The following is a 23,823-nucleotide window of genomic DNA, read 5'->3' as shown; positions in this document are numbered from 1 at the left end:
CTTTGGTAAATCATAAGATTAACCGGTAAATGTCTGAAAAGCAATCTATTTCTTCATAAATCAGGACATTTACCACCTTATTTGGTAAATGTCGACAGTTACCAGTAAAACTTAAGAGTTACTAGATTCAAACTTATTTCCCTTCTAGTATTTTTCCTTACTGAAAACTGATTGCAAACTAGGAAATATTGTCGGGCATCCTGTACTAATAAACTGTACTATGTTACACTATAATGTAACAATAAACTATATGTGTTATTTGTTTAATCTCAGATGTGAAGTCCGTGATACGGCTCAGTACACTGCAGTTGCAACTAATGTCCATGGACAGACATCTACTAATGCTTCAGTGATTGTCAAAAGTAGGTCTTTCTTGCTCTTTGTAAATTAAACATGATTAATTGAGATATTTGTTCCATATCTATGTATATCTACCTTCCTTGTTAATGAGAAAGCTCTTACTGCTTTATAGGGTACAGAGGTGAAGAAGAGCCTTACCACTCAGTGTTGCTGCCTATGCAGAGTAAGTAAAGACTTACAGTCAGTCTGATTGCTATAAAATCAAGATCACATAGTTTAACAAAGACATATTGAACTGAATCTGTGTATATATAGTTATTGGTTGGACCGCCCCCCATTTTATTATATGAGAGGGCACCATCCAATGTTATACAGGTACTTCATTCTTGGTACAAAATTACAAAATTAGTTCAAACTAGTTTTAATACAATAATCTTTTTGATTACCCAGCTAACAGTTGGTACTTACTTTTTAAGTAATTGTAAGCAAGCTGTTGACATGTAAATGAGCACATTATCATTCTTTCCCCTTTAGTTCCTATGCTGCCCGAAATAACTTACACTAAAATTGATATCATGTTTCTGGAGAAGTTTGAGGTGACCTTCGGCACTGAAGGAGAAACTCTTACCCTGGTCTGCAAAATGATGATTGTACCTGATATGGCCAATCTCCAGCCTGAAGCTCAGTGGTACAGAGATGGTAAGGAAGCATTGACAAATCAATATCATTGAAAGTTCTGAAGAAAAAAAAGGGGACATAACTACAAAGTACACCTTTACTTTAGGATGTCATTTGGTTTTTAATGACTGAACTGTTGTGGAAATAAGAATTTAAAGTTTTCTAGAGACAAAATATGCTTCTTATGCATATTCATTCACCTGTCAAACCCCCCTTTTCATCTAACAACAGTCCTTCCCCTGGGGATAATTCCCTCTCACCATCTTTCATGCAGCCAGGCACTAATTTAGTGCTGTTATTGCCCTACTGGTTCTTTCCCTGCTGAAGAAGACAAAAGCTCATTTAAGCAAGTCTTTAATTGCTTTAGGATTGCCTACAGATAATTGGTATTTTAAGCCAGAAAAAGAACTGTAGTTAAGAGTACAAATACCTGCTAATTAGTCAAGTAACCCAATGACCTCTTTATCAATTAAACACACACTGTCAGCATTTAAGCCAGATAAAACATTTTCTTAAATAAAGAATACAAAAAACAGGCCTCACAAGTCCTTTGACTATAATAGCTCTAGAGCTTATTTAATGTTCTTACTCCATGTCCAATAATACTCCTGGGTCTTTAATTCATTAAATCCAGCAAAGCAACTCTCTTGTAGACCCTCTGTTAACTTCAGTCCATATTAATCCCTTCCAAGGGCGTAGGTTTGGTTTGAACATTGGTGGGGACACAATTTTTTAGGGCGGAGTCGCGGTCGCTAGGGGGGTCCGGGGGCATGCCCCCCCAGGAAGAACATTTTTAGGAGACAGCTGTTAAATGGTCACTTCTGGTAGCTTGAAATGAATGCTGGACATGAATCGAGGACAATTTGATTGACATGAAGTTGGCTGGTATACACTCAAAACACTATGATAAAGTGGCCCTCCTGGTTTGACATCCCTGCTATAGAATTACTAATAACCTCAATTATAACCTATCCCAGCCTTACTGTAATTACCAATACACTTGCTGCCACAAGCATGAGCACATGCACGCTCACGTGCTCTGCCTGCCTCTCCTGTGTCTGTGCTGCTGCTCGTACCTGGGTGCATTGCTTCATTCACCTGATAAAATAATAAACTGATGCATGCCATATAAAGAGAAAATATATGGCTATGCTAACTTTATTGGCTAAGTATACTATATAGCATTAGCCTACTACCATATCACAATGTGCCTCAAACAATAATATATCTGAAAACTGAGTCTAACACTTTCACTGTTACAATCACTAAGCCATTACAGACCTCACCTGCGACCCTGTTGCTCCACCTGCCTCTGTACTACTTTTACCAGGTTGCACTGCTAGCAATGGTTCGCTAACGTAATAAACCTACCTACCTACCTGGCTTTCATTCAGTCAGTGGCTCACACTCATATATCAGCCTGACCGGCAAGCGGCAACTTCAGATGAGCGTCTTTCCAGAGTCCAGCCTAAGCCAGCGGTTCTCAACCTACCTTTTTTTATACTCACGCGCCACTGAAATTGATTTTTATATCTGCCCCCCCTCCCCCCCCCCCCCCCTTTTTAAATTAACTTTTTACTATATCTTTTTTATTACTGCCTATATAGTGTGTTTATTTAGCCTACTGGATAGTCACACTGTCCATTCAATCAAATGCATATGTTCGTATTCTCTTTTTACACACACGATACAAAAATATCAAGCAAGGAGTAAGTTAGTTACAAAGGGAGGAAGGAGAATAGAAATAATGTGACAACGCATTAACCAACAAACACAAAATAAAAATCGAATTAAACTGAATTATATTTATTCTTATTTTTTAAGTAAATGTGAAAATTGTAACACAATATACACCGTTTAAGAATTACTAGAATTTTTTTTATTTTAAACCCGGAGAATTACCTTTCACGCCCGAGTTCTAGTGCACTTTCGCGCCTCAATGAAAACACTACAGACTCTGCTTGGTCCCTGATGTAAGCCGCGCACTGAGTCCGTGTTACAGTGATGCATTATGGAATTTGTAGTTTTCTTGTCTGCTGATTGCACCCCAAAACCCCACCAAACGCCAACAAATCCCAGGGTGCCATTCTTTTTAAAGCTACCGGTATCTCTTTTTCTTTCTAATAACTCGCTGCACTCAAAGGGCGAAATCGGGAGTATCGTTTGGCACGTCACTGTTATTATTACTAGTACGTTATTATTCAAACGTTCACCGGCCCCCCTGGAAGGTTTCACGTGCCCCCCCAGTTGAAAACCTAGGGCCTAAGCCAATCAAATTCGTCTTTTCTTTTGGAGGCGGGAGGAGCAACGAGGGGATCTTGAGAGAGTTAACCCTTTGTCAATTCAACGGTCCCTTGACATTGGTAGGGACATGTCCCTACCGTCCCTAGCTAAATTTACGCCGGTGATCCCTTCCTTACACGTGCTGTCTTGTCAAGAGCCATGAATTGCATAAAACATCAATTAACACAATTTCCAAACCTGCAAACCGTGCCAATTGTAATAGAGACCGGTTCTGCCAAATGCCTGTTTGGATACAGTAGATTCTGTCAGTCAGGAGTGATTGTAAAACATTAAAATATAGGGGTATAAAGCAACACAAATTTGTGTAAATAAATTATGCGTCAATCAGATTTCACAGACTTCGACTAGCACTAATCTTGGACTAACTAATGTTAACAGGTTTTATTGTTTCATATCCCCAACATCTGTTTGTAACAGTCTACCTTGTACTGTGCATGACACAGTTCTATCATAGCAAGGACTGTGTTATGTAGAACATTAGTATTTACCGTGTCTTTTGTTTGTTTGGGTGTGCAGTAAAGCTACAGCAACAGTGTTTTTTTTTTTTTCAGATGTTCGTATTAAGGAATCAAAATGGGCTGAAATGAAGTTCGGAGCTGGTGTTGCTAGATTAACTCTGACTCATCTTAATAAGGATGATGAGGGCCTGTACACATTACGCATGGTTACCAAGGGTGGAAGTTCTCAGCACTGCGCCTATATATTTGTAAGAGGTATGAAAAAGTTTCTGTTATATTGTTACATCTACTTCTATTGTATAATGTTTTATTAAATTAAATAATAATAATAATAATAATAATAATAATAATAATAATAATAATAATAATAATAATAATAATAATAATTATTATTAGTAGTAGTAATAGTCATAGTAGTAGTTGTAGTAGTAGCACTAGTACTAGTAGTGTTGCTGTTGTTATTATAGCTATTTGACATTACTAAAATATGCAAGAACTAAATACATATGAATATGAAGACAGAAATAAATATTCTTTTAACTGAAATCCAGAGAATATAGGAAGTTTTTGAATCACATTGATACAAGCTCACTATCCCTTTCGTCATCCAGACAGGTCTGTTGGCTGTTCTGTTGGGAATACCCCAGTAGTTTAACATGTATACTGCAAGTCATGTTTTTTTTTTATATTACAGATGCTGAATCAACAGTAGTTGGAGCCCCCGGAGCCCCCATGGATATTAAAATTCATGATGCTAACAAAGATTATGTCATTGTATCCTGGAAACCACCAAACATCACTAGTGACAGCCCAGTCATTGGATACTTTGTTGATAGGTAATTACAGAATACAATTTTAAATATGAAATATCTATTGCATTTCAAAGCTTCAAAGTATGATCACAATAGAAAGTATCAGCATATTTTTTAAATCAATTTTCAAAACATGAAACATTTTCAGACCAGCTATATTAATTCAAGATAAGATACATTGAGTCACTGCTGAACTGATAGACAACAGCTACACACTAACTAAATACAGTTTTGCTTCTAGTTATTTGTATTTTTTCAATTATGTTTTGCAGGTGTGAAGTTGGAACTGAAAATTGGATTCAGTGCAATGACTCTCCCATTAAAATCTGTAAATACCCAGTTCATGGTTTGTTTGAAGGGCGCTCGTATATGTACCGGGTGAGGGCAGTGAACAATAAAGGCATCAGCAGGCCTTCCAGAGTCTCTGAAGCTGTAGCAGCCCTTGATCCTGCTGACTTGGCTAGACTGCAAGGTAAGAACATACAGGGAGAATATTCCATCCCTACTGTATATAAAACACCCAATAAGACTTGTAGTTAAAAAATCTGTCATTGAATATACTACGTTTCTTTTAGCATTTCTAAACAATAGTGTTTGTAAGGTATATATCAATGTCAAGTAGCAAGTGCAGAGCTCACCTGCTATTTGGAGACTCTGGGTTTGTTTAATAAACTTTATAAATAATGTTTTCAACATCAGTCAGCATTACGACAGGGGTTATTGTCCCTGTATTTTGGTATGGGTACCGAATTGTAACCAAGTTGCTATCCAGCTACCTAATAACATTAAATTTGCACAGCAATTTTGCAGCTTCCAGCACTTATACTATAAATGTACTTTGCTTTTACTTGAACAGTCATTCATCTGGAAAGAGGAAAACAAATTGTGATCTGTCAAGATGAACTGGAAGGTAATTTGTGTTTCATATTGTTTACCTTAATATGCATTTTAATAGAATCAACAACACTATGTATACATTTACCGAATACATTTAAGTTATGTACTAAGAAGTAAATGCATGCAACACTATGAAATATATGTACAATACAGTACATACAATCATATACTCTAATTGGGTGACAAATGCATGTTTTAAATATTAATGAACTGCAAATACATGTAGTTAATATCCTTATACACTTTGAAGTGTATCCAAGAAAACGTTTATGTGGTATTGAAACACACAGATCAGAGTATGAATCTGCCAAGGAATTACTGATCCAGACCAAACCTCTTATTAATACAGTGATATATTAATCCTGTAGGTGATGTTAAGATCCCCGGACCCCCCACCAATGTACATGCTTCAGAGACAAGCAAAATATATGTTGTGCTCAGCTGGGAACCACCTGCTCCCCGCGGCAGGGAATCATTGATGTACTACATTGAGAAGGTATTGAACCCTTTCCTCTAAGTTTCATAATGAACCACTTCAGCACAGCAGCTGAAAAGTAGATTGGAATTTCATTTTTAAAAATGCTTCTACTGTTCAACGCTGCAGAAACAGATTTGTCAATATCAAACTGGGTTAATGTGAAGAAAAAAAAAAAAACGTACACACATGAATAATAAGTAATAAATCATTATAAAAATGAAATACACTCAATACAAAAACAATGGAGTAATATTGTGCTTTTATTAATATTTTATTTAATTAACTGGTGCATCTGAAATGTGAAATGATATTCTACATGCATATACATCTGACAGTGTGTTTAATAATGGCAAATGAATTGTTTGATTTGTTAAAAATCATGCATTTATAAATGTTTTATTTAAAAAAGATGTAAAAAAAAAATAACAATAATGATAATACAGAAATACATAACAAGTGCAACTAATTATAAAACTCATCATCACTATTTCATAACTATTTTATAATAGAAGACATGTGCTTATAACTTAGAGAAGAGTAAGGTGATTCCTCTTGACTCGTGGAAAGCCGCCCTTGCAGAGGTGAGACTGAACCGTTCGGTCTCCAAGGCTGGGGAAGCAAATCGATACTTCCCCCAAGGCAGATCTGGAGAAGAGAAATGGGAAGATGACAGTGATAGTTAAATTTGGCTGGGGGTCCCCCTTGACTCGCAGCGGCTGGGCTTCTAAGGTTGGGAAGTGAGCTTCAGTTATACCCCAAGAGGGAGACCTTTACAGAGGTGGAGTAGCTGAATAGAAGAAGAAAGCATAGTGGGGGAGGAGGGGAGGATGGTGGAAAACTAAAACTCAAGACAGAGAGCAAATACAAGGCCTGGGGTTTAAATAGGAGTTTAGCAGTTGTTACTGGTAAGAAGGAAGTATGGGGAGGAGCCCCCCTGAATAACACACAAGTTTAAAATGAATATTTTCACTAGTAATGTAGTAATAAAAAAAAATCCCACGCATTAATTAGCGCTGGGAAATTATTGTAATATTATAAAGGCATCATAGAAAACCTGCTTAAACCCTATTAACTGCTAATGATGTTACCTCAAGTGTTCATCCCTTTGAATTTGAACTGAATTGTATGTATACAACATACTATTTCCTTATTCTACATCTAGGAGAGGAGGGAGGTGTTATTGCAACTCTGAATCACCCTGTAATCGTTTCTTTCAGTCTATGGTTGGCAGTGGAACCTGGCAAAGAGTTAACACTCAGATTCCAGTGAGATCTCCTCGATATGCTGTATTTGACTTGGCAGAGGGAAAGCAATACCTTTTCCGTGTGCTTGCTGTTAATAAGTTTGGTACCAGTGATGCTTCTGAGCCTACTGTACCTATTCAAGTTCATGAACTCTATGGTAATATTCATGTTGATATTGTTTTCTGCTCAATGTGTTGCATTTTATTTTGAATAGCCATGTTATTTGTTTGTTTCATTTGTCACTGAAATATGTATATACTATGTGGTTGTATTATTTAAACTGAAATTTACATTTCATGTGGTACAAAACAATATATAATGTGAAGAGCTTAAAGCTCTATGAGTCTAAATAATTGTTGTTATTTGGTTGTTCTGCCTAGGAGTAGGAGTGCCGTATGGTATGTCATTTTAAAGAATCCTTTCATAACAATTTAACTTTAAAGATGATCTTCCTTGCCAGAACACTTTTAATTATTTTGCACACGTACTAAACTGATATGAATATTATGAAATGTTTTCCAGTTCTAATTCACATTATTGTATGAACACTTACACTACCTGTTAATTCAGTAGAAAATTACATCACACTGTTGACTACATAGTGTTGCCACTCTTAACTGTGAAAGCATGAAAGTGTTGACTTTACACAAATACAAAATGCTCCTACATTTTCACAGTTAAATGCACTGTTAAATAACTATTTCTCTAAACAAGTGCTTGTGTACATTTGACAAGATATTACAGTTTAATTTAATTAAATTATTCTATGAGTATAAATAAATAAATAAATAAATAAATACATGCTTATCAATATGCACTTATGGAAGTGAAAGACAAAACTGATGTGAGAAGTCCTGCATAAACTCTTTATCAACCGTTTCTATTTTCATTATTAATGTCCTGTTTTACGACCACGGCTTTGCAAATGAAAAATAAATCTTTGCGACTGTAATTCTGGAAAACCATTTAATTAGTCTATTGGGTTTCAGTAAATGTATAATTTTACATCCTTTTGCATATATGAAATATGTAGTGTTGCTATATATATGTGTGTGTGTGTGTGTGTGTCTTTTGTATTTAATATATACAATATATGTGCACATTTACTAATGAAATGTATTACACACAGGTATTCCTTCTGCTCCTGGTCGCATTCTGGCTACAAGAAATACAAAAACCTCAGTTGTTGTGCAGTGGGATCCCCCAAAACAAGCTGGCGGACTTATTGGCTATTACATTGACTCCAGCATAGTGGGATCAAAACAGTGGAAAACATGCAACAACAAACCAGTGAAACACACCAGGCAAGCTGAATAACCAGAAACTCTTCAAACTGCATTTACTGTACTTTTCTACTTAGCACCCGGTTATGTAATTGTGAGGATGAACTCCATACATTGAGAACGTATATTACATAGTTTCCTTATTCGTAAAATGTTGTTGTATGTAGGAACAATGAAGCTGCAGTGTGGTTAATGAATCTACAGCAACTGCTTTAAATGTATGGATAAAGATAAACAGTCCTATACATGTTTATTAATAATAATAATAATAATAATAATAATAATAATAATAATAATAATAATAATAATATTTGTAGGTTTGTGGTTCATGGCCTGACCACTGGAGAGAAGTATATCTTCCGTGTGAAGGCTGTAAATGATGTGGGCTTCAGTGAGGAATCGCAGGAATCATCTCCCATCAATGTGCACGCTGCTCTTAGTAAGTACTGGGAAATTATTTTCTGCACATTTGTTCTGCTTCCCCAAGCAGCAGTCAAGCTTGTAGTTGATATTCAAAGCTCATGCTGATGCAGGTAGAGCATGCTTGTTTAATTCACAGTGACAGTGACAAGAGGCTTTGGAGAACAATCTATAACACTGATTCATTTGTTTATTTCTTATTGAAAAAAAGTGTAGTAAATCTGCCTTCAATCGATTAACAAGATCATTTGTTGACTGTCTTTCATACTGTAAAATGTTGGGTGTGCAGTAACAGTCAAGAATGGGAGTCATTCGTTTTTTAGGTGCTTGAGAACTTTATTAAGGCTGCTCACATACACCAGACACACAAACTTCCAAGCAATTTATTATTTGTTTATTTAGCAGACACTTTTATCCAAAGCAACTTACAGAGACTAGGGTGTGTGAATTAAGCATCAGCTGCAGAGTCACTTACAACAACGTCTCGCCCAAAAGACGGAGCACAAGGAGGTTAAGTGATTAAGCCAGGATTTGAACCGGGAACCTCCTAGTTACAAGCCTGTTTCTCTAACCACTGGACCACACAGCCTCCTATATTACCATTCATACAATAAATTAAAAACATAAGTTAATGCACATACATTATGCTATTGGCTTGGATATGTTATGTGAGCTTATGTTTACATTTTATTATTCAATTAGTCAATATCTAGAAATATTTTAATGGAACTTTTGCAATTTGAAATGCCATTGATAACTCCCCTCCAGTCTTGTGCTGTGTTACAAAAATACATTTTTATGTCACACACACACACACACACATATATATATATATATATATATATATATATATATGTTATAAAACCTATATACGTTTGTATAGATTGCATCTTGATAAATGTAAAGATATATATATTGTTATTTGATTGCACTGTCTAGGAGGAGGAGTGCCACATGGTATGTACTTTATAGAACTCGTGTTTGTATAACTGTTGTATATCTTTTCTTACCAAAACACTTTTTCTATTTTTGGACACTTTGACATGAATACATAATCACATAAAGTGTTTTGAATGTGTTTCACTGTTATAACAGACACAGTGCCATCTAGTGGTATAAACATTGAACTACCACAGTAATATGTTTGTAACTTTCACAGCATGTTCACTGTTATGGTGTGCCCCCTAGTGGACAGGAGACTGCATAGAAAAGTCTAACAGTAAACAAATCTTATTTCCTTATGTGTGCTACCAATATAATCACTGGCCTCCCTTTTCTTCTGTTGAATATATTGTATTGCTCTATGCAGATATTTTAATGACTCTGAATACGTTTAGCTCTTTGTATCCTTAGTGAGCCATGTAGTTATTGCATAATTATTTGGACACAGTGAACTAACTAGATAAGTAAAAGTACTCCTGTATGCATTTGATAATATGATGAATTGACTTGACAAAGAAAGAAAGAAAGAAAGAAAGAAAGAAAGAAAGAAAGACCTTTCCTGGTTTAATTAGTCTCCTCACTGACTGAATGAGAAGACAGCAGTCTTCCTTACCAGTGTAACATCTTTGTCTTGTATAATGTCCACTCAGAAGTCTTTCTCTTTGTACCCTCAATGAGCCCTGTATGGACACATTTAACTGATTATTCCAGGAAAGGTACTCATGTGAGCATTCAATAATACCATGAATGCAGAACGCGTCTCTACGCATTTTTCCTGTAGTAACTGTTTTGTATTACATTGCAGCAAGCCCTTCTCCTCCTTATGGCATCACTCTCCTTGCCTGTGATGGCCACTCCATGACCCTGGGCTGGAAGCACCCACGATATTCTGGTGGTTCTAAAATCACTGCTTACTACATAGATCAGCGTGATGTGGCTGACCTGCACTGGAAGGAGACTAACGTGCCCCCCATCAAAGAAAGAATTTACAAGGTGGTTACCAAGAATCCGTAAAGGTTTTTTTTTTTTTATCTCTTATTTGTGTTTTTTTGTAATGTAATGTGTATATGATCTTTTTTTTTTGTTTTTTTTTTAATCTATTTGGTCCTGATTTCATGATACTGTTCACTTTATATACAGAGGGACATCACAACGGCTTCTTAGCGACATATAACAGCCTGTCACTGATTCAGTTGAATTCTGACTTTGAGTGGAAACAGTACTCAACAGACCGTGTCTAATTCAAATTCAGTACCTTAAAAAAGGAAAGACCAAAGTCATCTTATAGCTCCATCTAGAAGATACAGCTGGTGTAGTTGTAGACAACCGTCTCCCTTCCAGTTTTAAAATCCTCGACTGTTATCTCCTCGTACAGTCAATGTGCCCTGTAGTCATGCCGTATTTACAGTATACAGACATATTGAGCTAATTTGAACAGGAAAAGTATTTTTTTGAGTATTCATTATCAACAGTAATTGACATAAGGCCTGGTTTTCAAAGAATTGTATACAGGCCTCTAAAATTTTCAACTGACCACTTTTTTTTTTTTCCCTTAATTCAGGTCGAAAACCTGAAAGAGGGCTCATTTTATGAGTTCAGAATTCAAGCTGCCAACCTGGCTGGTGTGGGGCTTTCTTCTGATGCAAGTGACCACTTCAAGTGTGAAACCTGGGCGATGCCAGAACCAGGTACAGTGTGTTATTTCAGCATTTATTTCCAAGTAGACAATTTTGAAGGCGTGGTTAAAAACAAAATGCAACATTCTTTCTAATTTTACAGTTTGTAGCGCATATGCGGACACGCGTGCATCGCGCTGACGTGATGATTTGTGTTTCCCAAACACACATTTAAGTGACACTTACAAACTGAACAATGAGTGTGAGGATCTTTTTTTGGGGGGAACACCCTTTTAAGGTTGATATAACTTGTAAGAAAGATGTGTTTGTACTGTTGTAATGTCTCTCTTAAAATATTTAGGACCATCCTATGATCTGACATTCTGTGAGGTTAGAAATACTTCTCTGGTGATTCAGTGGAGGGCTCCTATATACACTGGGTCAAGCGCAGTGACAGGATACCATGTGGATATTTGTGAAATGGGTTCAGAGGAGTGGAAAACTGTGAATGAGAAGACAATAAATCATCGTTACCTGAAGGTACACCACAATAAAAAATAAGACACCACAATATATAGATAGATATTTTTTATTTGCTTTCTTAGAATACCGATTCACAAAACTTAGAAAAAAAAGTTCACAAAACTTGTTTGCATATTTGGTTGTAAAAATGTGTGCAAGAAATATTTGTTTAGAATGACACGTGTGGTTTGCCTTTTAAATAAATTTGTGCAAGCAAGTGTATTGCGTTATATGGGATTTTGTGCACACACCCATTTATTGTGCCATTGGCCATGCACTTAAACAATTGCTTCATGTGTTTATTAAAATATTGCTTCTGTGTAAAAAATATTATTCTACAAACTTTCAGGTTTCAGATCTGGAGGAAGCCAAGTCATATGTTTTCAGAGTTCGTGCAGTCAATGCAGCTGGTGTGGGAAAGCCATCGGATGTTTCTGAACCTGTGTTTGTCCAGGCTAGACCAGGTACAGTACAATAACATGGAACAAGTTTTAGTCCTTTATAAAGAAGATGCAACCTTAAAGTACTTTAAAGGACATTGCAATTCCCACATAAAACAGAATGCAGCAAAAACTTAAGCAGTTTATTGATAGCATGTCTTTAGATTGGGATCCTATGGGGTTTCATGGTAAGTTTGATCCCTGACGGCCATGTGAATAAGATCCATGTGTATGTCTGGGAATACCTGCTACAGTGTATCATATATACTGCTTGGTGCCACAGCACGTGTTTGAAAGTAGATTGGCACCACCAGCACCCCACTGAGACAGAATGCAGTACTGCAGTTCTCCCTTACCATGAATGGCACATTAAGAGAAAGAGAGAGACAGTGGGGTAAAGTAAGAAATGGAGTATTCTCATTAGATTTGTATAAATTCGCTTTCATTTAGTACATTTTGTGAAACCCAGGCTGGTGTCCCCAAAGGTACTTGAGGCTCATCCTCAATTTAAATCATGACACTAATTGAAAAGGCAGTGACAATATTGCAGTTATTCTGTTTGAAGCATTCCAGTGATCTCTGACAAAATAGACTAAATTAAACTGCACATTTTTGGCTTGTGGCTAAACAATTAATGACGGGAAAGGTACACTGAGTTACTTTCAAATTAAACACTTCACTAACTTACCTGGTAAATTGCAGTAGTTTTTATCCCAAAATAATTTCTTGATTAAGCAGAATTCTAGGCACAGGCCATTTGTTCCTATCTGCTTTTGGGGTTCAAAAGTGCTTAGTTAAGACACCTTCATTTAATTTTAAAGACATGTTTTTGTGGCCAATGTCAGTTGAACTATGAAGTGAAATAGTACCAAATAAACCAGCGGGAAGTAGGTTTAATCAGTTTGCAAACTGATATGTACAGTTTAGTTTAGTTTTTCACTTTTTCTGTCTCTTGATTTCAACTGTACCAAAGACCTGATAATGAAATGCATAGTGACCTGATAATGAAATGCATACGAGTAGAACTTGTGACACTGTAGGCAGTTCGTCCATACCTTTGTCAATGTTAACACAAAATAAATCATCAAAGACTTTTTCAGTCTAATATTTCTATTTAGTAATATGGTATGGACATTAAAGTGTAGAAGTCTCACGTCACTGTAGTTTTATAATAGCTTTACTTAAATAAAAACCTGAGGCCAAGTCTGCTTTCTATACATACCGGGAGCGATTGTTGCTGATTTTGGTCTCAACTTCTACATTTACATTGTGTCATTTAGAATATGTTTTCGCCATGAGCAAAATTATGACAAATGACCCTGTGCATGTTTCATTTATCTGAAATATAAATTTTACCTTTGTTCCTATAGAAATAATGGTAATATTTGCACAGCCTGCCTGCACGGTTGCAATGCCTGTTGGCCACCTTTAAATGCAAACGTAATGGATACAAATCAAACTATAGTATCTTATTCCAGTTTGAACCTTTTTAATCCAATTGAAAGCATTGGGCAGTATAAGTGAGATACCAAGGTATTAAGCTGTCTGTTGAGTACATAAAAATCATTAACAAATTCTATTATAGAAACATTGGAAATTGCTTCTGGTGTGGATGAAGAAGGCAACATTTATATGAGCTACAAATGCAATGAAATGACAGACATTTCTCAGTTTGTTTGGTGCAAATCCTATGAAGAAATCACTGAGTTCGACAGGGTCAGCATTGAAACAGAAGGAGATCAGTGAGTAGCACATTAAGCATGGCTTGAAATACCCACAATTAAAAGAGATCTATGGTTTAAAATATCTATTATTTAAAGATATACCTTGAAAGCATAAGAATGATATAAAGAAAGAACTTGCAACTGAGATGATTGCACGCATACAGGATCTTCTTTGTGTTGTTTTTATAAGTGTCATAGCAGGTTCTGCCTTAGACACCTATGACACCTACCAATAAATATGTTCTGCTCTTGAACTATAACCAAAATAAAAAAGCAATGGTGATTTCAATTGCTATGCCCCTTTGATTATTTTGAGAATTAAAAAAAAAATGTCTTTCAGCTCTAAAATTGTCTTCAAAAACCCTGATAAAGAAGATCTGGGAACATACTCTGTGTCTGTCACAGACACCGAAGGTGTCTCTGCAAGCTATGTGCTAGAAGACAAAGGTAGGCTGCCTGTGACTCATTTGAAACATTTGCACACTATACTAATTATTTAAGTTATGGTCCCTTACATACATAGTCTCTAAAATAAAAGCAATTAGTCCAAAGTCTTTTCGGAAGCAGCCCCTGTGGTTGAAAATACACATAACAGGGGCCGGTCGAGGTCAGAATGACCTGCTCAGGTATTTTGTGTTAACGTCTTGTCACAGTTACTTAAGGCTAATAGTACAGTAAGCTTTAAACTACATTTGATTGGCCTGAATCAATGAAGCATTATTCACGCAGGACCATGTGCTGAACAACCGTTAATGTGATTTTTTAAAATTTAATATATATTTAATTTACAATTTTGTATATTCATTTTATTTTTTTATTTTTTTTTAATTATGCATTAGAACTGGAAAAACTGATGGCTCTCAGTCATGAAATAAGGAACCCAAGTAAGTACAAAACAATATATAAAGCCATGTTTTCCCTTGTGAACCTGACTTGATAGTAACAATTGTATTATCCAAACTCCTCTAATCTAACTCATCTAATTGTGAATAACCAAGAGGCAGCAATACTTCAATCTCCATGTCAGTACAGAAAACTGTTGAAAACGTAGTTTTCTAAATATACAGTAGTAATAAGTATTATATATTAATCGTTGTAATAATTCAAAGAGTGGTGTGTAAAACAACATTCCCCCTGAAGCATTCTTCTTTCCTTGCCTTTTCAGTGATCCCTCTGAAGACTGAACTGTCTTATGAGATCTTTGAGAGAGGACAAGTTCGTTTCTGGCTGCAAGCCGAGAAGCTGTCCTCTGCGGTCAATTACAGATTTATTGTTAATGACCAAGAAGTCACAAATAGTGAGGTATTTTTCTTTTTTTATTTCTGAATGTAGATCAACTGCACCCCCCAACACTAGATATAGGAAAATATAAATCAAGATTGTTACTGACCCTAATGTCCAGCCTAGGATGTCCCGTCTCAGTCCTGGAGCTTCTTACACTGGGTACCTTTATAACAGAACACAGCAAAATACACCTGGTTCCCTAGTCTTCCCCAGCAGGTTGCATTGCCAGTCACTCAGTCAGCACTAACTCAGTCCCCTTGACTGTCATATGTTCTGCGGCCTATATCGCTGAAACCATCCCACATGTGCTCCATTCGTGAAGGACACTGAAACAACCCAATCACAGAAAGGAATAATTTAGTAAGTGTTCCTCTGATTCCTCTCATTGCTACAATAGCCTTAAGAAATTACCCTCGACTGTGGTGGTATGATACTGCCTGGGTATGACCACTGAAGAGACATAAGAAGGAGACTTTTCCCAACATTTTTGGAAAAACAGATAGATGGAGGAAAGGAAGCATATCCATAAATAGCCAGCATCATACAAATAGTAAGACTACAGTCTAAATTTTACTGTAGTAAAATAACTTCATGTGTTCTATATCCTCAGACACATAAGATTAAATGTGACTCCTCCACTGGCATTATTGAGATGGTAATGGATAAGTTCACAGCACACAGTGAAGGTACCTACACAGTTCAAATGCAAGACGGAAAGGCCAAAAACCAGTCCTCACTGGTTCTTATTGGAGATGGTAAGGCTAGCTGCATATGTTGTCTAAGTAGCATGTAGAGCAGCTGTAATAATTAGCTACATAGGTGTATTCATGGTTTTTATAATATTGTCACTCTGTTATGTTTAGTTTTCAAGGCTGCCCTAGAAGAGGCTGAGTTCCAGAGGAAAGAGTATCTCAGGAAGCAAGGTATTTCATTGATCTAAGAAGTGGGAAGAGATTGCAAATCAATCTAATCTACAGCTACAGCCATGCAGTCAATCAATACAAAAGCTACAAAAAATAGAGCACCTTACTCCCACTATTTAGCCAGATACAATTCAGGAAACCAGTTCATATCGGTATTAGTCAATCAACATTTAGGGAGTTATTTATTAAAACAATAGTTTGACTAATACTGTACTTTGTCATTTTTTTAATGCACATTAATATAAATAATCTAAACAGGGAATCCAATTTACAGTCAATTAATTATTTTGTTAACACTGGTGGCCAGGCATCAGCAAACCACATTGTTGAATTGATAGATGCAGAACATAAATGTCATGTCATATACAGTAAATGTCATGTCATATGCACAAAATGTTGTTGTTGTACATGTACTATAAGAAATGAGTATTGTAAAAAGACAATTGGACACGGACTGTAACTGAGTCCAAATATATTCTGCTACCATGTTAAGCATCTTCATGTCCACAAACTCGCAATGAAAAAGTCATAAGGCCATTTAAATGTGCTGCCCTCGCCTCAAGGGTTCAGCTGCTAGAGAACATCCACAGGTATGAAAAGATCAATAAATTCATTTCAGAGGTGAGGCGACATTTCAACTACAAACAACTGATCAAAATAATTCTGCATCTTCAAAGGAACACACCACAGCTGGGTAGATGGCATGTTCAGTTTTCTTTCTTCGTGTCTACTATATTACATGAATTATATAATATTTTTCTAATACTAGGTCCCCATTTCCTGGAATATCTTTATTGGCATGTAGAAGAGGATTGCACTGTTATGTTGATCTGCAAGGTAATTATATCTATAAAATTGTATTTATTAATAATGATTCTAGGAAACATACATAATATAAACCGAGGCGCCTGACATAATAAAAGTGTCATCATAAAATCATAATAAACATGGCTTTTTATTCATAATGCAACCATAATTTGATGTGTATCTGCCATGAGTTGACATGTCTTATTTATTGGAACAGGTGGCCAACGTCAAGAAAGAGACTGTGTTCCACTGGTACAAGGATGAAGTCGAGATTATACCTGAAGAACCAGATAATGTAATGTCTGGAATATGCAAGTTGCCAATTCCTCAGGTAATGTGTCCCTGAAAACACTACGCCCAAAGGATATTTCAAATAAAAGAAATCAGAAAACAAAACAGAAGCCACACTGAACCGCAGTTAACAGTGCACAATCATTTCTGTACTTTCAGTTCTCCAAGAAAGACCAGGGTGTTTTTAAAGCAACCCTAACCGATGACAGAGGGCAGGATGTGTCCTTATTTGAAGTAGCTGGCAAAGGTAATGATACAGCACATGTAATAACATACCCTGCATTCACAGAAATACATTACAGTACACAGTTGAGTATTCAGAAGTCTATTAACCAGGTTGATCCTAATAAAACTTGCAAAGCTAAGGCGCATGCAGTACTTTTCAGTCTGGAAAAGTGACCTTACTACTTTCTGTGTGGGCCAATTATAATGGAAAAGGTATAACCAGACTGCTGACATCTCTCATTAGTCTGGTTACTTTTTACCGGGCTTCTCAATATTTAAAAATGTTGTATGAATTCGTTTTTTTTTTAATTATTAACAATTGGAAACATGTCGAGTCTAGAACAGGCAATTTCCAAATGAGCTTGCCTCTTATGCTTTCCTTCCAATGACTTTTTAAGCACCCTCAAAACTAATGAAATACATTTATTATTGCCTATAACATTATTTCTGTTTTGTTTTAGTGTTTGATGATATCATAAACGGCATTAGCAGAATAGCTGGTAAGTGTTTTTCATTCCTGACATTTCTTTAATATATTACACTAGACAGGTGTACAGGTCTCAAAAGTAGTTTTCTTAACTTTTATTTGTTTAATTATTGATTTTACTCCACACTGGGGCAGATTTTCCACTGTGGAAAAATTGTCCATGTAATACATAAACAATAGAGTGGGCAATTTACCAACAATTTTCTGTTGTGTAGTGACCCAGGTGAGTACTAAAACTATGACCAAAAGTTTTGCACCACGCGATACAATTAACTAATTTTGCTTCAAGTCAAATGAAACCTGCTGAATAATGTTACGTTAACATATGGAATTATATTCCGCTTTGTAGTTTTCCATATACTTAACAAAAAACTGACAAAAATTGAAAAATGTGGCATTTCGAAATACTGTACTACTATTATGGCTTCCGGTAGACTTTTGCTATATCATTTTGTAGTTTCTTCAATTAATCTTCAATTAAATAAAAAATATAGGTTATGTTCATACAGCTTTTTTATTTTCTTAATTATGTTTAAATCCTAGAATTCTAGGTGATGCAAAACTTTTGGCCATAGCTATATATGCAAACTCTAAAAATGACATAATGACACATTCCTTAAAGGTGGTCCATGATGTATCGTTTTATTTAGCATCATAGGAATAAACCTGCAATTGCCTATTTGGCCTAAGTATGGAACTCCAGATAAACCATGAAAAAAAAAACATGCACAGATTCAGAAACTGAATAAAAGGTAACTGTTTTGTTTTAGGATCCTCTGCCTCTGAACTGAAGATTCAGTGCACCCCAGAAGGAATTAGGCTTCAGTGCCACATGAAGTACTACACAGAAGAAATGAGAACAGTCTGGTCTCACAAGTATGCAGCTTTTCCAAAACAATAATTTCATTGATATTATTATTGCAGTACCCATGCTCTGTATGCAAGCATTGTTTTTAATTCTAGCATCAGTAAATACGCACAAACACACGCCGGTCTATAGACCACGGCGTGTGACGTCTGCCCTTAAATCATTAAGACAGAAGTACTATTCCAAACTCAACATGAATCACAATAATCTGAAACCTTGAGGCTAAACTAAATACTTTCACACTAACACCAACACTACTTTTACATTTAATTTGTTTTTACATTTACAATTTTCGCTTAAAATAAATGAAAAAGGCAAATCCTTTAAGTATATAACTTGGGTACTTTTTTTTCCCCCGCGAATCATCACACTGAATTGTACAGCTGAACTCAGCCTCTTCTAGTCCAGCCTATAGCTGTACACATCTTGCACTCATCTTTATTTTTTGCTCTTCTCATATTCCGTCACATTCTGTCTTATTCCAATAACATCCATTCATCTGTCTCTAAATTAGGAATCTGATTTAACTTCATGAAGATGACTGTAATGCATTTATAAATGTGCAAAACTCACGTTGGAGGCTGATATTTTGTTGCTCGTTCAGGTTCAGATAACTGGAAGTGATCCAGAGAAGTGTAAATGATATATCTCTTGCAATCATTGACACTCTTTTACTGTTTAAAGTTATAATAAAAACAGCAATGAATAAAAATAAATATAAATTAAACCATTACCCAAGAGACTGATTGAATATAATACATCATCATCTAAGTAATTGTAGCAGTGATGCTCTCAAGGCTATCATGTACTGTATGATTCACACACAATTCGCTATAGTGTTTTATGAATTGGGATCTAAATTATTGATGTAATTGTTTCCCTAATCTGGACTGTAGGTGACAACATCTGTATGTTTTCCCAATACACATATTTGGATAAGGAAATATTTGTTAAAAATCTAGGACGAATAAATAAATAAATATGGTACTGAATAAGCCTTTTAAAACCATGGTGATACCAGTTATTATAAGCATATCCCAGGCATCAGGGATATCGTGGAGGGGCCTGTATATACATTTCTGTGTTACAGATAAGCTGAGCTGTTTTTCATGAATTTGTTCTGACATTCTGTTATGTAAAAGCTCTGAATGTACATTAAATCATTGATACTGACACCTGTAATGTGGTGTTTTATTATCCTTGGCAGGGGATATGTATTTTGCTCACGTTATTTGGCTAATATGATTAAATTGTGTGTTTCAGAGATACAAAGATTTCCTCATCTGAGAAGATGAGAATTGGTGGTACTTCTGAACAGATCTGGCTGCAGATCTGTGAACCAACTGATAAGGACAAAGGCAAATACACTATCGAGATTCTGGATGCCAAGCAGTCATACCATCGTACCATTGATCTCTCTGGTCAAGGTAAACTATCAGCCATGCAGGACATCCTGTTTGTAACACAAACCTTTACATCACTTACCCATCTGCAATCAGGTGGTAGTTTGTTTTTAAAAGTAGTGTACGAGGTAACCATTCAACATTCTAATAAAGGGCTTTAATAATTCAGATCATTTACCTTGGTTTTCCTTTTTTTTTTTTTTATCAACTACAGTATTCACCTACTGAATAATGAATATGCATACTGTTTAGCAAATGTCAAATAAAAAATACAATTAATTACTCTATTATTAGTTAAACCATGTCTAACCAGAAATAATTTTATATTTATATTTCAGCTTATACCGACGCATATGCAGAGTTCCAGAGACTCAAGTAAGAAAACCGAATATGAATCGTTGTAAAGTGCTTTTGTTTTGCAGCATGCACAGTAGTTATGGCTCAGCATAGTTCTCTTAAAGAAAACAACAATTCAACACACTGATTCCACTGCTATTAATATATTTAATGAATATTGAATACATATTTAAACTTCTCATTACCAATGCATATAGAAATTAAATTAAAACAAATTCTGTACCAGTATTGCAACACAATTTCTCACTGACTGCGGTATATAAAGAATATCTCCTATGTTTTTAAATAAAATTGTCATATTGTTTTTCTCTTTTAGGCAAGCTGCCTTTGCTGAAAAGAGTAAGTAGTACATAAATAACACGCTTGCAGTAATGTATTTAAAATGTTTTCCTTTAAAAACAAACTGCTCATGTTACTAAAAGCAGAATATTTAATAACTTAATACTTTAATCTGTAGATCGTGGCAAAGTTATTGGTGGTCTGCCTGATGTGGTAACTATCATGGAAAACAAGGTAAATATTTATACTGTGTATTATAAATGTGTTTCTCTATTATACTGGACCCTGATACAGGGCTTTTTTATATTATATAGTTTGCATCATGTGGCTTGATATGAATTATTCTTATTTAACTATGCATTATTAAAAATTGAGATCTCAAAGGATTCAAACCAGTCACAAGAGATTATCATATATTTTCTTTGCTTAATGTAGTTTTTTAACATATTGTTTTTATCAGCCACTTCTAATCTAATTGAATCTTATGTTAGTCTAAAGTAAAACTGTGACAATGAAGAGTAACAATGAAAAAGCAGCTGCCATCTTATTTTTTTATACATGAAACAATGCCCCCCTCTAATAAATTATTTGGACAGATTGTACTCCTTTTAGTGTGGAGTGTTATTTTTCTGACAGAGCAGATCACTCAGAGGTAGGAAGTAATTTAGTGAAGGAATCGTGGCCTCTCACTTAATGGGCCTCTGGTGGTCAGGACACTACATTTAGTCTAAGTGCCTATAGTGTTCACACACATGAACACACACACACAAACACTTCCCCCAAACACACACGAACACACACAAAGTAATTTAGTAATTTACTAATGTAGTTTAATTTCCCTCTGTCAGACATAAGAATGCTATCTTCAACACATATCCAGTAACAAGGATTTTCCCCATAGAGGAGGAAATACTGGTACATTCACTCTGAACCATGTTAATACGTAATAATTCAACATAAAAAGAGATCATAGTGTGACTGTCCCATTTTGTTGTTATTTTACTATTCAGGGTATACAGTTTTTCCAGCAAATGAATATATTATAAAATATGCAAAATGGCCACTTGTCAATGTAAAATCTGTAGCACATACAGTTCTGACATATTCTATTTCATTAAAAGAACGTGAGGCATGTTAACCAACCATATATGTCTCACTAAATTGAGAATCCTAAATATTTTCTAGTGAGCTGAAGTGACGAATGATTTGTTGTTGTTTTTTTCTTTTTTTTTATATATATATATATCAAGTGTATAGCTCTAGGAATAAACTACATTTATTCTTTGAGTTTTGAAAAGAACAAGTCCTGTGCAGAACCAACAAATTCCATGCTGCTATATTATTAAAATAAATCTGAATACTTATTAACTATTTTCTAACTAGTTGAACTAATGTGGTCTGACAGAACAGAGAAGGCCATATGGTCACATTTTTCAGAATATTGTAATTACCTTGCTGTTGTGTCTTGAACACAAACGTAAGGCTGTCAAAGACAAAAAAAAGCAGATGTTATGAATTTTCCCTCTTATCCTATTTAGACTCTTAGCCTGACTTGTACTGTGTTTGGCGATCCGACTCCTGAGGTGGTCTGGTACGCGAATGAAAAGGAAATTGAACTGGGTGATCACTTCAAAGTGACCCTGGAACAGGGGAAATACGCCAGCCTCACCATCAATGGTGTCTCGACAGAGGATTCAGGAAAATATGGCATCAACGTCAGGAACAAGTATGGTGGGGAGACTGTTAATGTCACTGTAAGTGTGTACAAATATGGAGATGATCTGCCAGCACCCAAACTTGGCCAAATGCCTAAACCTGCTCCACCTCCAGTACAAAAGCCAGCAGCAAAGCAACCTCAGCCCCCCAAAACGGGAAGGCAAACTAGGAAGTAAATAAGAAAAACTATGTACACTACAAAAGAGAGTGGCAGTAAAATGAGTTTATAGCATGAGTTTAGAAACAATTGAAGCTATTTAACTTGTCATTTTCCACTAAAGAGGTATATTACTGTACCCTGATTGTTTGGACTCGTCATTTAGAAAGGCAAGGGATTTGTAATGCTTCAGTAGTGTTACCTACTAGTGTTACCTGTTATGATAAAAAGTGCAGTGATGAAAATAAGCATCACTGACGTTTAGAAGCTGAGGCGCTTCAATGATCCTACCTATTGTGGCTTTGGTGAAAAATGACTCTTGCTTTAATATTTAAGTTTGAAAGCTGCAACTTCATTAGTAAAAAGTCTGAAATGTATTTGTGGATTAATAGATACTGAATACTGAACAGTTATTATCCACAACAGCACACTGTTGTCTAAAGAAAAGTCACCTGACTAATACACTGATGTTGCAGAGTTGCTGTATTGCGTTTCTTTTGCTTTGTGTTAATAAAGATTAGAAGTCACTTTTGTGTTGTCTGTGCACTTTTTAAAATAATAACACCACATTAACGGGATCAGTCCTATCCACAGTATTTGAAACCCAGTGTTTTTTGTCACTATATATTAATATACAGGGGTTGGACAAAAAAGTAGATCAGTCATTCCAATGTCAACATTTTAGGCAGCGAGGACGGCACCGATTCAAGCTTGGGGTACAAATCTTTGGTGAACTGTTCAGAAAAAAAGGCTAAAAGAATAATCAATTGTATACCATCAGTAATTAGTCAAAAGTGTGATTTATACAACTGTACATCTTGCAGCTGTTTCCATTTTTTATCCAACCCCTTTACCGTACTTAATTGCAGTTTAATTTACACTTACCTTATTCCCCAGTTAACACTTTC

At 35.7% G+C, this 23,823-nt stretch overlaps 1 protein-coding gene across 1 annotated transcript in view; it reads left to right on the top strand.

Annotated features, from left to right (window-relative positions):
• The window catches only part of LOC117410488 (myomesin-2-like), a 31,942-nt gene extending 8,500 nt beyond the window's left edge, over window positions 1-23,442 (top strand). Inside the window, exons 7-37 of the mRNA XM_034017065.3 lie at window positions 274-362; window positions 473-523; window positions 835-999; window positions 3,834-3,995; window positions 4,435-4,576; window positions 4,825-5,024; window positions 5,409-5,462; window positions 5,818-5,945; window positions 7,145-7,328; window positions 8,301-8,475; window positions 8,772-8,893; window positions 10,622-10,809; window positions 11,378-11,504; window positions 11,794-11,972; window positions 12,304-12,418; window positions 13,980-14,136; window positions 14,459-14,565; window positions 14,958-15,002; window positions 15,284-15,420; window positions 16,013-16,157; window positions 16,266-16,325; window positions 17,095-17,162; window positions 17,350-17,463; window positions 17,583-17,670; window positions 18,110-18,148; window positions 18,906-19,011; window positions 20,267-20,430; window positions 20,745-20,781; window positions 21,080-21,102; window positions 21,221-21,276; window positions 22,581-23,442. Of these exons, the coding sequence (XP_033872956.3) occupies window positions 274-362; window positions 473-523; window positions 835-999; window positions 3,834-3,995; window positions 4,435-4,576; window positions 4,825-5,024; window positions 5,409-5,462; window positions 5,818-5,945; window positions 7,145-7,328; window positions 8,301-8,475; window positions 8,772-8,893; window positions 10,622-10,809; window positions 11,378-11,504; window positions 11,794-11,972; window positions 12,304-12,418; window positions 13,980-14,136; window positions 14,459-14,565; window positions 14,958-15,002; window positions 15,284-15,420; window positions 16,013-16,157; window positions 16,266-16,325; window positions 17,095-17,162; window positions 17,350-17,463; window positions 17,583-17,670; window positions 18,110-18,148; window positions 18,906-19,011; window positions 20,267-20,430; window positions 20,745-20,781; window positions 21,080-21,102; window positions 21,221-21,276; window positions 22,581-22,934 (3,781 nt within the window). The 3' untranslated portion in view covers window positions 22,935-23,442. The remainder of the gene's footprint in view (window positions 1-273; window positions 363-472; window positions 524-834; window positions 1,000-3,833; window positions 3,996-4,434; window positions 4,577-4,824; window positions 5,025-5,408; window positions 5,463-5,817; window positions 5,946-7,144; window positions 7,329-8,300; window positions 8,476-8,771; window positions 8,894-10,621; window positions 10,810-11,377; window positions 11,505-11,793; window positions 11,973-12,303; window positions 12,419-13,979; window positions 14,137-14,458; window positions 14,566-14,957; window positions 15,003-15,283; window positions 15,421-16,012; window positions 16,158-16,265; window positions 16,326-17,094; window positions 17,163-17,349; window positions 17,464-17,582; window positions 17,671-18,109; window positions 18,149-18,905; window positions 19,012-20,266; window positions 20,431-20,744; window positions 20,782-21,079; window positions 21,103-21,220; window positions 21,277-22,580) is intronic.
• The last annotated feature ends 381 nt before the right edge of the window (window positions 23,443-23,823 follow it).

Source organism: Acipenser ruthenus, chromosome 6, assembly GCF_902713425.1.
Source record: "Acipenser ruthenus chromosome 6, fAciRut3.2 maternal haplotype, whole genome shotgun sequence".
NCBI classification, from domain to species: Eukaryota; Metazoa; Chordata; class Actinopteri; order Acipenseriformes; family Acipenseridae; genus Acipenser; species Acipenser ruthenus.
The sequence above is the reverse complement of the archived record's forward strand: the minus strand, read 5'-3'. Positions and strand labels throughout refer to the sequence as shown.